The sequence below is a fragment of the Rhinatrema bivittatum genome, chromosome 5 (genome assembly GCF_901001135.1).
Source record: "Rhinatrema bivittatum chromosome 5, aRhiBiv1.1, whole genome shotgun sequence".
Classification (NCBI taxonomy): domain Eukaryota; kingdom Metazoa; phylum Chordata; class Amphibia; order Gymnophiona; family Rhinatrematidae; genus Rhinatrema; species Rhinatrema bivittatum.
In genome coordinates this window covers 246,340,954-246,356,156 of record NC_042619.1, presented here as the reverse complement: position 1 = coordinate 246,356,156, position 15,203 = coordinate 246,340,954, and the positions used below count along the sequence as shown (strand labels likewise).

General features: G+C 42.0%; 1 protein-coding gene across 1 annotated transcript in view; it reads left to right on the top strand.

The window, feature by feature from the left end:
* MXRA5 (matrix remodeling associated 5) overlaps nt 1-15,203 on the top strand; it is an 82,935-nt gene that overhangs the window by 24,916 nt on the left and 42,816 nt on the right. Inside the window, 8 exon segments of the mRNA XM_029603694.1 lie at nt 8,180-8,233; nt 8,235-8,571; nt 9,951-10,402; nt 10,404-10,703; nt 10,705-11,034; nt 11,036-11,087; nt 11,090-11,343; nt 11,345-15,110. Coding sequence (XP_029459554.1) covers nt 8,180-8,233; nt 8,235-8,571; nt 9,951-10,402; nt 10,404-10,703; nt 10,705-11,034; nt 11,036-11,087; nt 11,090-11,343; nt 11,345-15,110 — 5,545 coding nt within the window.

Genomic DNA, 15,203 nt, shown 5'->3' with positions numbered 1-15,203 from the left:
TCCATTTGGTGAGCTTCGACGGTCGCCTAGGGCACCGAGCCGGAGGGGGCGCCGAAGAACAGCCACGTGGTGCCGCAAGCAGGGCCTATCCCGCTCCCAGCAAACAGAAATAGAGACTGTGTGCTTGAGAAGCACACAGTATCGCGCCCCCCCCCCCCACCTGTTTTGGTACCGACTGTTTCTATTTCTCTTTGCCGCGAGCGGGGTAGGCCCCGCTTGCGGCACCACGTGGCTGCTGTTCGGCACCCTGAGAAGCACACAGTCGGCGCCGAAACAGATAGGAGGGGCGCGACCGGGGGGTGGGGTGGCAGTGCAAGGGTCGCCTAGGGCGCCCACTGCCCTTGCACCGGCCCTGCCTTTACCTGGAAAAATGTAATATTAAAAAGAATAGAGGGCATATTTTCTAAAAAAAAAATTATATATATATATTTTCCTATAGGAAGAGAATTCATATAACTCTTGAAACTGGGGAAATAGGATCCAAAGACTATGAAAAAATATTTGAAAGCCCTAAATAAAGTTGGGGGAGGGGAGAGAAGGGAATTTGTGCTTCATTTTCTAAAGGTTTCGCCCTATTTTATATTTAAGGAAACAATAATCCAACAAATAAAGCCCTATGTATTTCTATGCTCCTCTACCAGTCTCTTGACATTACTGTTGCAAGCGCAGATGGGTGCTCAAGAGTGTGAGCCCCTGTGCTGCGATGTGACCAACACAACCCCTGGGCCATGGTCCATGCCGCTGGAGGGCAAGCGGGCACGGGCTGGCTGAATCAGGAACACTCTTGACTTGGAACAGGAACCCTTGTACATCTAACATGCTTCAGGAACTGAGAACCAGCAACCCATGCTAATCTCTGGGGTTAGCCCTCCGGCGACTCTGAAAGTCTTTTCGGACTACCGCTTGGAAGTGATTTGAGCACAAGGACAGACGGAGGTAGAGGACTCAAAGATTGCTCTGGAGATGAGGATAAGATGCTGGAGACTTGAACTTGGCTTGAAGACAGAAGCATGGCTTGAAGACTGACATAAAGCTTGAGACAGGAACATGGCTGGACAGAACGAGACAAGGGCTCAGGACTCAGAACAGGTGGATGGATGGAACAAGAACTCTGAAGACCAGGGACAAGACTCAAGAACTCGGAACTCAGAACTTGGACTTGGAACTCAGACTCAGTCTCAGGAACTTGGACTAGGAACCGATTCAGGAACTCAGACTCAGGAACTCAGACTAGGAACTCGGACTTTGGATGAGGGAACTTGGAATTCAGATTCAGGAACTCTGACTAGGAACTTGGAAGAGACTATGAAGACTTGAACCAGTGGTGAAAACTTGGACAGGACTCTGAAGGCTTGAACTGAAGACTTGGATGCAGGAACCAGGAGACCAGGAACAGAAGACTACAAGATACAGGAGACCTTGAAAGACTGGCAACCACAGGACATCCTTGGGAAGGCCTGGAGAAATAGAAGAAGTGGCCTTTTAAAGGCCTGAAGCACTGACATCATAGGAGGGCCAAAGGTCCCTTTAAAAATTGAGTAGGGGCATGTGCGCGCACTTAGGGAGGATAGGAGCAGCAACAGCATTCGGCGGCATTCCAGGCCGAAAAGACCAAAGGTGGTGGCGTCTCTCTGCTGCATAGTGACCAGAGGCATCTTTCCTGCCGTGGAAGCGGCTGCAGGGGCCAGGCAGCGACGGCGGTGTTCAGCCGCATGGAAGGAAGAAGCGGTGCCCGCTAGCATCAGGAATCGATGGTGTCTGGGTGAGTAAGGCCACTCGCGGGGCCCTCCTATGAGTGGTAGCACAACAGTTACCATGATTCCAAAATCTCTTTCATATGTTTTCACCTAAAAGAAAGACATTAGTGTAACATTTATAATTTGTAAAATTTTCTTTTATGAAAGAAACATTGGGAATGATACAAAATGATCTTTTTCTGTCTTCCTTTCTTGATGTAAGAAAGAAGGTGAGGAGTTGGGCAGTAAAAGGAATATGTCATCACATTTTTAGCTGGTCTTTAATACTGTACAGAGTATTTTGGCTATGTTCACACAAGAATCAGGTCTGCCAAATTCCTGAAAAGTGTAAACAGCCAAATTTCTAGAAATATTTGGCCCACAGAATTATTTTTTTTTTACTTAGATTGAGGGAAAAAAACGTAGTTGGACTGACTTGAGCAACGATTGGCTGTGCCTTGTAGAGATTTACTTCTGGGTGGTTTGACTGGTCACTATCCATATTTCACGTATGCTCACAATTCCACCCTAGTGCTACAATTCAAAAAGTTATTCTGCAAGATTTCCAAAATCAGATTAAAGATTATGGCCCCCATAGGCCCAAGGACTGGGGATAGGGGGTTCACCCACAAAAATCAGAGAGCAGCATGGAGAGTCCTAGTTTTTGGTGTCTTCAGATGTTGGCGCCCTAGGCGCGTGCCTGTGTTGCCCATTGCCTAAATCCAATCCGGCCCTATTTCCAATCAGCCACTGAGTGCTTCTGGAATGAACATGTTCTCTTCTCAAGCAGGAGTAAATCCATTTGGCTTCTGTCTGCAGCAGCACAGCTCAATTTAAATCAATGGCTCTGATTTACTAAGCTTTTTTTCAATAGATACAGAATGGGGGAAAAAGACTTAATGGTGAATTTTCAAACTTTACGTGTGTAAAAATGATCATAAACCCGTGTAAGTAGCTCTATTTGTGTGTTCCGTATTTTATAAAAGTTGAAGATATGCATTTTATTTTCACTTTTGCGCACATATATACGCATGTAAAAGAGGGGTGGTCTGAGGGGGCATTCTGGGGTGGGGGTCAACCCGCACGCACATGAGTTGCTATTTTAAAAGACCCTTGCATGTGTACTTTTGCCGACTTAACGCGTATATTGTTGCATCTGCTCCTTATCTGGCGTAAGTGATATTAAACGTCTTTATTGTGGAGCACTGACTGGGTAGGAGGTCTAGATGAGGGAGTTCAGGCTGAAGAACTAGGAGGGTTGCGATGACCTGGAGAAAGATTGGGGAAACTGGTGGACTAACTGGTAAAAGTGGTAATTTCACTCGCGCGCATATTTTACATCTAACATGCTTATGAGTGTAAATCCTGACTTTTGTAAGTCCTACTTTATTTTCCTGCGTAAAGTATATTATGCATGTGTATTTTTATATTAGGTGCATGTATTCATGTCTAAGCCTATATAATCATTGCATGTATTCATGTCTAAGCCTATATAATCCCATATGTGCCGGGGTAAACATTCACATATTTTATAATACCTGCATATCTGCACGGGTTATAAAATATTTGCATAAATCTACATGCAGCCATATATACTCCTAAATGTCACCGCACATAGTTATTTAAAAGTTATCTTCCCTGTAAATCAGGTCCTATGAGAGCTTGTTATAGAAACATAGAAGACGACCAAACGGCCCATCCAGTCTGCCCAGCAAGCTTCGCATTTTTGTTTTTTCTCATACTTATCTGTTTCTCTTGGCTCTTAGTAACCTTTTGGTTCTAATTCCCTTCCACCCCCACCATTATTGTAGAGAGCAGTGTTGGAACTGCATCTAAGTGAAATATCTAGCTTAATTAGTTAGGGGTAGTAACTGCCGCAATAAGCAAGCTACACCCATGCTTATTTGTTTACCCAGACTATGTAATTTAGTAAACCTTGTTGGTTGTTGTCTTCATTCCCCCTGCCATTAAAGCAGAGAGCTATGCTGAATATGCGTGAAGTATCAGTCTTTTTCCCCTGCCGTTGAAGCAGAGAGCTATGCTGGATATGCATTGAAAGTGAAGTATCAGGCTTATTTGGTTTGGGGTAGTAACTGCCGTAACAAGCAAGCTACTCCCCTCTTTTTTGTGAATGCAAATCCTTTTTTCCACATTTCCTCTTGCCGTTGAAGCTTAGAGCAATGTTGGAGTCGCATTAACTGTGTGTATGTTTATTGAATAAGGGTATTATCTCCAGGTAGTAGCCGTCATTCCCGCGAGCCACCCACTCTCTTCATTCACGTCCTCTAGACTTTATGGATCCACAGTGTTTATCCCACGCCCCTTTGAAGTCCTTCACAGTTCTGGTCTTCACCACTTCCTCCAGAAGGGCATTCCAGGCATCCACCACCCTCTCCGTGAAGAAATACTTCCTGACATTGATTCTGAGTCTTCCTCCCTGGAGCTTCAAATTGTGACCTCTGGTTCTGTTGTTTTGTTTCTGATGGAAAAGGTTTGTCGTTGTCTTTGGATCATTAAAACCTTTCAAGTATCTGAAAGTCTGTATCATATCACCTCTGCTCCTCCTTTCCTCCAGGGTATACATATTTAGTTTCTTCATCTGTCCTCATAAGTCATTTGATGAAGACCCTCCACCTTTTTGGTCGCCCTTCTCTGGCCCGCCTCCATCTTGTCTCTGTCTCTTTGGAGATACGGTCTCCAGAACTGAACACAGTACTCCAGGTGAGGCCTCACCAAGGACCTGTACAAGGGGATAATCACTTACCTTTTCTTACTCGATATTCCTCTCTCTATGCAGCCCAGCATTCTTCTGGCTTTAGCTATCGCCTTGTCCCATTGTTTCGCCTACTTCAGATCATTAGACACTATCACCCCAAGGTCTCTCTCCTGCTCCATGCACATCAGCCTTTCTCCCCCCATCGAATACAGTTCATTCAGATTTCCACTCCCCATATGCATGACTCTGCACTTCTTGACATTGAATCTCAGCTGCCATATCTTCGACCACTCTTCCAGCTGGAAGAGTGGAAGATACACCTCCTATGCTAGTCTTGTATAGTTATCTCTTCCCTTTGCCTTCTTTCAGTTCAACCTGTCTTCTCTTCCCTCTGTTTTCTCCATCCTTCCTATAATGCTGTTTCCTGACTGGTGCCCTCTCCCTCGTGTTTGCTCTTCTTTCCTGTTCCCTGCCCCTGTCCCCCTTCTTCATTGTCCTCTCCTTACCTATAATTGTCCCTTAGATGCTTGTTTCTCTCACAGTGGTGTTGCACTATTTCTCTTCACCACTGTGTCATCTAAGCGTTTATCTTACGTCTTTGTATGTTCTTTATAGTTCCCCTCCAAGCTTCCTCCACACCTTCTTCACTACCCCAAAAATTCCATCATTCAGTTTTCCTTTCTTCTTCCCCATGCTTGCCTCCTCTTTCTCTAACACTGTCTTCTGTTACATTTGGCTTCCAGTTATATCCTTCATACCCATTAGTGGTGATTTTGTAAAAATAATAATAATAATAAAAGGGTACTGGACTGGAGCCAGCAGTGGTCCCTACCTCACGCTCTGGCTGCATTGGCAAAAAGAAAGTAATTTGCCACAGGTCAAAAAGATTCCAGGTCAGTGACCTTGCAAAAATTTGGCACTGATCCCCATTGTTCTCCCTACTCGTCTGTACATATTGGCTCACATATCACCATCACACTCCTCACCTTCTGCATGCCCCACATACAACTTTTCCCCATTGCCCCATTCTTCTGCTCATCTCAGTCCAGTGCTCTCTCACACCCCATTTCCCTGTGCACCAAGGTCTCACGTTACAGGCTCACATCAGTACCCAAACTGAGGAACGCCACGACACATAGTTAGATCCAGTTCTAAAATCCCTTCTTCATATGCTTTTTTTTTTTTTTTCTGGAAGGGAAAATAAGGATGTTACTGCTGCCTCAGATGCTGGTGATGGGGGGCCAGGGAGGGGGAGTGATACAGAGGTGGGAGGTGGGAAGATGAGAGCCTCCACCAGTGCCCCCAGTAGGATACCAGGATTCTAAGCACCTTGCAGACCACCCTAGGACTGAAAAATCTCTCCACTTATTCTTGAGCTCCTCCAAATCCCTAAAGGCTACTCTATTTCTGGATTTGAGTCTGGGTCTTTTGCTTGCCAAAATGTCTATGGTCCTGGAGTTCATCGGAAAAAATAGGAGGAAGTATTGGGTTATATCGAAGGCAAGTTTTATCTCCGAAGAATGGAAGTTTATATCTTCTTGGATTAATTCTCCTATCTGTCTTTGGCACATACCCTGACAATAGAGCTGTGATAATATTTATATCTGAGCATCCTGACAACTGGTTAAGACCACAGCTGCTGCCAGGAAACTTCAAGACACATCAGGACTGGGTCCAGAGCCTGTTTGTCTTTGCTGTCTGAGAGTTCTCAGAGCGATAAGCTCTCTCTGTGGCTGCAAACCCTGAATTGCTGCTGCTGCCATGCTGGACATTGTGATCCTGAATGGGAATCACAGGCTCTTGTATATGCAGCCCTGCAAACACGAGACACAGATGCTGAGGGCTATGATAGCAAAGTGTGTTCATTGAGAGGTATGTCCTGGGATCAGAGAGTGAAAAGCTGCATGAGATGGGAAAAATTGGAAATCATTTTCTTGAGAGGATGCATGTAAGAGGTTTCATAGCAGAGATCCACGTGACCTTAGGTATCCTTATATTGTAGAAACTGATGAAAGAATGTTTATATTTCTGTATAACAAAACTTTCAAATCCTATTATTTGAAGCAAATGAGCAATGTGCGGAGGGTCCCATTAAAATAGATGGTTTTTGGATGCCTGAAATACTTGCTCATGCTTCAGCAAAAAATTGGACCTCTTCTTCCTCTATCCTTTTTCCTGAAATTCGAGAAAATGCTTTTTGTACTTCATTCTCGGGGCTAGCATCTTCACAGGTTAGGGCCTTGAACAGTGATCTATCCAAGCTGTACCAGCAGGAAACAGGGAACTGAGCCAGGAAATAAAATACTCCGTTAATCCAGCTGCCTCTGCTGGTCCAGTAGTCTACAGTGGACCATATCAGTACATGTCTAGAGGGAAATACTGGTAATGAGCATGCTAGAACACATCCAATGCCCACTAGTTGGATAAGTCAATGTCTGGCTCCCTGAGCTTGGAAAACACAGGGTATCTATTCATGACATGCAAGCCCTGACTTTCATGTCTACGCACTTGTTATCAGCATACCTGGGAGCTCTCTGGAGACACCTGGAAAATCCCTGGGTACTGGCCTCTCCCCTCCTGTTCTCTGAAGACTGCCTGAGAAGGGGAAGAAGGAGGGGAGGGCCTGCAATAGGGAACAGGGTGGCTCTTCTCTTCTCTGTTTCAACCTTAGCCTCACCCCCCTCCCCTCCTGTTCCCTGCATTCTGCCTGGGAGGGGATGGGAGGGGCTGGAGCAGAAAGCAGAGAAATATTCTCTGCTTAGTGAGATTTGGGGCACTGGGCTGAGGCAGGAGGCCTGTGTGCCCAGTCTAGTGAGGGGTAAAATACTGGAGTCTGGGGGTGGGGGAGAGGAGGCGGGTGCTGGGGTCAGGAAGAGGGGAGAGGAAGATCCAGAGGGAGAAAAGAAAGAGAATGTGTGTATATGAGAGGTTTTTTGTGCGGGGGTAGTGGGAGAGAGAAAGTGATCTAGTGTCTACTCCTACCCCATCCCCCACTAAATTTATGGTGATCACAGCTCAAACGTTTCCAAGTATGGATATCAGTAGTTGGGACTTTGCTCAGTAGCATTTTCTAAAAGATAATGAGGAGAAGAGGCAGTTAAATGAGGGAGGTAATGTGTTCCATGACTAAACTAGGAACAGGGCTTGCAATCTCCATAAACTTCACTACAGAAAATTATATATATATTTATAATTTATAATGATATATATATTTATAATTTTAATGATATATAATTATATGTAGCCCTTTTTTCTCATTGGACCATATCAATAGCTCTGTGCATAACTTTTGCACACATCTGAATTTTCCAAAATAGTGGTAACGTCAAAGTAATTAATTTACCATCGCTGAAATACTTTTACATGAAAGAAATGCATTCTGCAGTTTCTTATTTTTCCTTTCTCCCTTCCCGAGATCTGAAATCCAGTTTTTGAAATGATGTTCTTTGTAAACATTAAAGAAATAACATTTTATCTAATCTCTTTTGTCCAGTGTAAGTCCCCCAAACAAGTTTTTATTTATGTTCTAGGTGACATTTCATTTAATTGTCTAAGAAAAACTCAAAAGGTGAACCCTCCCCTTGCTTTCATTTGACTTAGCTCTGCAAAATGCAAAAGTAGGAATTTTCCTGGGAAAGCTAAGTATCCATTCTAGTTTATTCTTTTAAACTCTTTTGCCGCTGTGTTAGAACTGGAAGAGTAAGTTATCCTTTATTATTCTTTCCAGGTGTTCAAAATGAGCTACAACAAGCTGAAAGTGATTACAGGCCAGACCTTCCCTGGGACTGTCAGGCTTAATAAGACTGCACATAGACCACAACAAGGTGGAATCTATCCATCCCACTGCCTTTAATGGTTTAACTTCCTTAAGACTTCTCCATTTAGAAGGAAACTTGCTCCAGCAGCTTCACCCCAACACGTTTACAACTTTTGTTTTCTTAGATTATTTCAGACTGTCTACCTTGAAACACCTTTATTTGTCTGAAAATGTGATTAAAACTCTGCCTGCTGGAATGATTCGGTCTATGCCAGTACTGGAGAGCCTTTACCTTCACGGGAATCCATGGTCCTGTGACTGCAGCATGAATTGGCTTCTGGAAGAGAACAAGAAGTCGGAAGGTAAAAAGAATAAATAAATAAAAGCGATAAGTATTACAGTACACATATCAGTCCTGGGGAAAACTAGATTCTTTGCAGGAAGCAGCATTAGAATTCTCCACGTTATTGTTCATGAGCTTCTGAGACGACGGACATACCTCTCCTCCTCAGGTATCTCAGGCATTTGCCTCTAAGGGATACATTCAGAATCGGGCAAAAGTCCATCTGTGCTTTTTGCACAAGTCTTTGCTTGCATATTATTTTTTCTTTAGAATTATTTTCCTTACAGAAGCAGCAAGGATATTAAGGGTACATTTTCAGCAGGCCATGTACCTGACAAAGTAATTATGGACTTTTCAGGGTGCATGAAGGCAACCTGAAATTCAAACGCAACCTACCCAGATGGTTTATGTTTGACGATCAGGTGGTTGTGCAGGAAAAAAAAGAACACACTCACTTTATATCATTGCCACATTTATTTTTCTAGGCTCGCTCCATATGAACATTAACTCATATTGAATGTCTGTGTGTGAAGCGGTTTTTGTGGTCTCCCCTTCTAACTTGGAAATGAGTGGATATAGATTTACCATATTTGATGTGGAGGTAGATCCCTGGACAGGCATCAGACCCTAGTTTTGGGAGGAGAGGGCATGAGAGGGGAGTGAAGTTGGAAATTTTGCCATAAGAAAATGCATGGGGTTTGAACCTAGGCTAAGGAGATCATTGTATGTTCTACTGGGTGAAAATAAAATGCACTCGCATAGTTTTCTCCCCTGACCAAGTGGCATCCCCCATCCCCAGAACACCCCTTTTTAATGTGGCTAGAAGTATATCCAGTGTGAAAGCACATTGCACACTTTTAGCTGGCTGAAAATCCATATAGGCAGATTTAGCCCTTGTACCCACATAAAACCCGATTTTCCCAGTGCGCTTCCCTTCTAAGCCTCAGAAAACAGACCCCTGAAGCCTATAAATGTCGTGCAAGAAAACTCAATTGAAGACTTTTGGCACCTTTTCTGGGGGCCAAGGCTTCGAGCCTTGCTCTTAGCTTGCTCGACCTTAAGCTTATTACCAATTAATGTATCTGCCATGCATATTGGTGTGTGCAGTAAACCAAAATATTGGTGTTAGAAGAAAGCATGGCACGTGTTCTAGTTTTTCAGGAGTCACAAATCTCTGGTGTACTGATAAAAAAAAAAAAATACAGAAGTCAGTTTTGAGGGTCACCAGTAGTAGAAATGCAAACACATACTCACATAAAAAAGACCCCAAACCCTTTTCTTCATCACTGAAAACAATCGAACTGTTTTCACTATTAATATTGGCTTGTTTTCTTTTATTTAAATCAGAATTCCAGCCAGATTTGACCTTCAGCTAAATGTTTTTCTTTTTCTTTCAAGGTGTTGTGAAGTGTAAAAAGGACAAAGCCTATGAAGGCGGACAGCTGTGTCCAATATGCTCCAGCCCCAAGCACCTGTACAAACAAGAACTTCAGACCCTAAATGATGTTTCCTGTACCAAGCCTATCATTCAGTCGCCTTTCAGACAAAACAGCAGCAGCACCCAGATGGAAGATGAGAGTGAGCAGCATCCAGAAAAGGCATTTCAGATGCTGAAGGGAAAAGTCTCTCTGAATATGACCGATGAACATGGAAACACAGTAAACATCAGCTGTGACATCCAACAGCTAGCAGATTCCATAAAAGTTCAGTGGAATCAGATACACCCTGAAGACATAGATGTCAATGCTACATTAGCACTGGATTTTGAATGCCCAATGAGTCGTGACAATTACGAAAAGCTCTGGAAACTTTTAGCTTATTATAGTGAAGTGCCTGTCTATTTACAAAGGGGACTTAAAGCACCACACAGATTCTAAAGTGAGCTATCAATACAAGCAGGATCTGAACCATGATGCTTATTATTATACTGGTGTTACGGCTCAGATACTAGCCGAGCCTACATGGGTGATGCAGCCACTGATAACCATTCGATTGAATAGACAGCAGAGCACAGCTAAGCAGGTAGCATTGTCCTTCTTGACTCAGTTTTCTCAAATAATTCAGACGAAGGATGCAGTATATCACAGAAACAGCTGGGTAATGATAGAACAAAATGAGAAAATAAAAGTGGCTCAAAGTGTTGTTGAAGGCACAGGTGTGTCAGCTGAGCTGCAATGTGAAGGCATCAGAGAGTCCCTCCATAGAATGGGTATTTCCTGATGGATCTAAATTGCAAGCACCCTATAACAGCCAAGACAGTAGGTTTTCTATCTCTGCCAGTGGTCAGTTAGTAATTAGAGCAGCAGAGCATTCTGACTCTGGTGTATACTATTGCATTGCTAAAGTAAAACATGATATAGACAGCGTGGCCTTCAGAGTTTCAGTCCAACCACCAATCATTCAGTCATCTGATGGTGGCATCCAGACCATTAAGAAAAATTCTGGGGAGCCAATAGTGCTCCCCTGCAATTCAATTGCAGTACCCTGATGCACAGATAAACTGGATTCTTCCAAACAATCATTACTTAATTGATTTATTAATACAACAAGAGAATATTTGCTAGAAAATGGAACTTTGTTAGTTCAAAACAGCCAAGTGAGTGACAGTGGGCATTACAGATGTGTAGCTATTAATCAGCAGGGGACAGATCATTTTGTTGTCCAGGTAACAGTAAACAATAGAAAGGTTACCCGTAAACATTCGAAAAAGATAAAAATCAAAACACGGCCCGTTATTAAATCTTCTCCAAAAATAAAGCAGGATATTGTTGAAGATGAAGGGGCATCAGGCGATGGAAGAAATACATGATGTCCCAAGTAATATCATCAGCAGAAGGGACAGAGAAGTATCTGTTAAACAAAGACATGATCATCTCTCTGGAACTAAAGGTAAAAAAAACAGAAAAGACAGACGAAGAATGAAAGCACTGAAGGATTTACAAGGGTCACAAGGCAGTAATATTGCAGAAGGTCGAAGGAAGTTTGAATCAAGGAGGAGAATAAATACAGGAAATAAACAAATTGACCCACAACAATGGGCTAACATTTTGGCAAAGGTTCGTGGACAAAAAGTTCACAAAACGACAATGGAGCCTCTCTCACTGAATACAGAAATACCTGTAGAGCACTCAGAGAGACAAAAACCCACAACTCCATCTGCCTTGACCATGCCCTCATTGAAGCCTACTGCAGAATCACAAGAAAATGTTGAAGAGTCATCTGCAAATGGTCCATTAGGTGAAGATGAAATAGTCTATGTTACTGCTTTAAACAGTATTACCACAGTGGATTTGGATTATAACCATGTCAAGACATCAATTGAGCCAAATGAAATCATTAACAAATCTAATAAAATGAATGAATCCGATGAAGATGAGCTTTTAGAAACACCTAGAGAACTATTCACAGCACAAACCCCTTTTCTATGGATTACCTCAAGCACTCCTGCTCCACTGATTTCACCTAACAAACATTATAGTGATGGACTAGATTATTCACAGATGGCAAAAGAAAGTGCTCATTCTCTTAGTCAAGAATCTCAATCTGGAGAAATTACTACTACAATGTCTGTTTTATATTCAGTTGAAAAGGAAGGCACAAGAGAAACATATGCTTTTGAAAAAACACCTGTTTCTAATGAGCTGCAGGTGCCTTCAGATGCCACTCTTCTAGAAGGCCATCACATGGCTGTAGATAAACATACTGAGAGTAGCACACATATACAGCCTAATAAAATGTATGCACAAACCACAAATTTCATACCTTCTCAAAGCGATGCCATAAAAAATGTTGACTTTGGGATAGCTACTAATACTACTTCTATAATCTCATTAGCTGAAAATCATGTTACCACAGACAACAGTGCAATATATCAGCTACCACAGGTACTTACTGAAGAGACAGAAAATGAAAATAATGCAAATGAATACACTTCCATATTAGTTAATGGGAATATCCATGAAGAACATCAGGCCATCACAGAAATGGATCTCATAGAAAGAAAAACTACAGTTCATATCCATGAACATTCTAAGGGAGTAGAACATCAAATTATACCAGTTTCAGAAACAGACTCTGCATTTGGACTGCCAAGGTCCATCACTCCACTTAAAAAGAAAGAAATGGCAACTTCTGCTTTATTTGTTGGGCTAATTACAACAACAATGCCTACAACTCCCTATTCAGAGACCACCTCCAGTTTAGTGACTGCTCGTCCCAATCAGCACCCCAGAAGAAGACCTCATGGGAAGAGGAGGTACAGACCAAACAGACTGCGCCATCGACAAAAGCACATTCATCCTACTGTTTTATCCACGGCAGAGGCACATGCCATTCACAAAACTCTAACATCAGCATCTGAAACAGAAAATAGCATTAAAAGTTCACTTGTACCCAGTGTTTCAGAAAACAATAAGCCCAATATTAATATACAGCCTGAAAATGATGACTATAAAAAGACAATTACACTAGCAGCCACAGTTGTAAATACTTTACAGATGTCTACAGAGGACAAACAAGAAGGAACCGCTTCATTATGGAGTTCTGCTATAGCTTTACCTGAAATCACAGCAAGTGCAACCCTTGCTGCTACCACTACTGAATCAGTGACATTGCCCAAGACTGAATCTATAAGAACTCCTGAAGCTTTTGATGAATATATTATTAAAGAAAATTCTCTTCTTATTGGAAGAGAAGAATTGTCTCCAACACCTGATAACAAATCTGCTTCACCAATACTTAATGAAGTTGTCCATGTTTCTGAAGAAAGTTTCACGCAAATTAATTATGAAGTCATGGAAGATAATTCATATAAACATAGTACCATGTCCCGTGAAAAATCCATTGGCATGATTGCACCTTCAAGTCTAGATGACAAGGTGACTACTGAATCCATCTCTACATTTCAAGATCATTCCATTGTTACTGACTCAGAAGGAGCACCTCATATACTCACCACAGTAGTACCACCAATTTCTCTAACTGTGCTACAGTCAAGCAATCCTACTAGCACTGTAAGACCATCAATTCTGGAGAAAATGAAAAACCCTAATGTAGCTTTAGAAACTAGAAAGAAGCCTCCAGTTACTGAAGAACCTCAGGAGAGAAAAACAAGCATTTTATCCACTACTTATAGGACACCAGAAACAAAGAAATTAATAAGCATTCCTTTACCACCACAGAGCAATACTCAGTTAATTCCTGGAGAAAAGAAGGGAAACAGCCACTATGCATTTGATCCAAATCATACTGCCAAAGATGGACTACCAAAACAATCAACATCTGCAGTTATGCCAATTACCTTTGTGCCTATTCAAAACCCCGAAAACAGTACTTCCTTAGGCTCTACAACTACTGTAGATTCTTCTTTTCATCGTTCTGACAAGGATGACAAAGAACACATAGGTTTGAATCAAGTGGAGTCTACAAAATTTAATAAAGAAACTGGAGCAGGTGATCCAGAAACCCGATTCAGTTCAAGACAGAATGAATTTGCTACCTCTTATTTTAACAAGGATAAAATTCATGTGCAACCAAAACAGGAACAGATCAAAGTTACATACAATGAAAAGTCAAACAATAGCCTATCACTGATGCCCAACATTCATCACCAGCCTAGAATAATTCCAGGATTTAATCAGCAGCCTGTTGTAGTCCCTCCTCCGTTTATTCCAGTGAGAACCACATTAAAACCACTGCATTTAGTAACGCATGCTCCACGGCGCTATTTTATCACACATAAGCATTCACATTTTACCAATAGGCCAGAGATAACAGCATATGCAGTACATAGTAATCAAACAAGGAAAACACATGCTCCTCAGACTGTAAGAACCATAACCACAACTACTGTCCTTCCATTATATAAACCTAATCCAATACTTCCCAGTAGATTTAACCTTCAGGGACATGGCAGAGCAAATGTAAACTCCAGACCCTTTGGAAATAATTATGTGATTGATAATAAAAGCACAGTTGGAAGAAATCCATACCAAGGAATCCCATATTACTCAAATCCTAGAATCCCATTTGTATTCAACAGAACTAGAGCATTCCCACGATTAGGGGTCACTTCTAAACCCCTGACATCTACCCTCTCAACCCAGATCATTGAGAATGAGAGGAATGTCATGTTAGGTTCACCCATTAAAGTAGCAACATCAAAGAGTGTTTTAACAGCCACCATTGCTCCAGGACCATGGATAACCGGAAATACAAGTACCCCATTATTACCAGTTATGACTCATTTGATGATCACAACTCCAACGCATTTACCTCAAAGCATCATACCAAAACCTGCCTCTACTATCCAGCCTCATAGAAGTAGTAATTATGATTATCAGAGAATTCCATTTGTACCAAAAGCTAGAGAACCTAAGCTAAATATTCCTACTTCAGTTCAGCCTGTTACTAGATTTCCAGTACTACTAAGAGAAAGACCTAAAATTATCACAAGAGGCTATCAGACTTTAACCATCCCAGCTGAAATGGATGCAGTTCTTCCATGTGACATAGTAGGGGAACCTAAGCCTTTTCTTACGTGGACAAAGGTTTCTACAGGTAAGATATTTTATCATTTTCTTATTTAAAATACAATATATTATCTAAAATGGAGAAAAATGAAGTAACACGCAGCTAAACCTAGATATATTC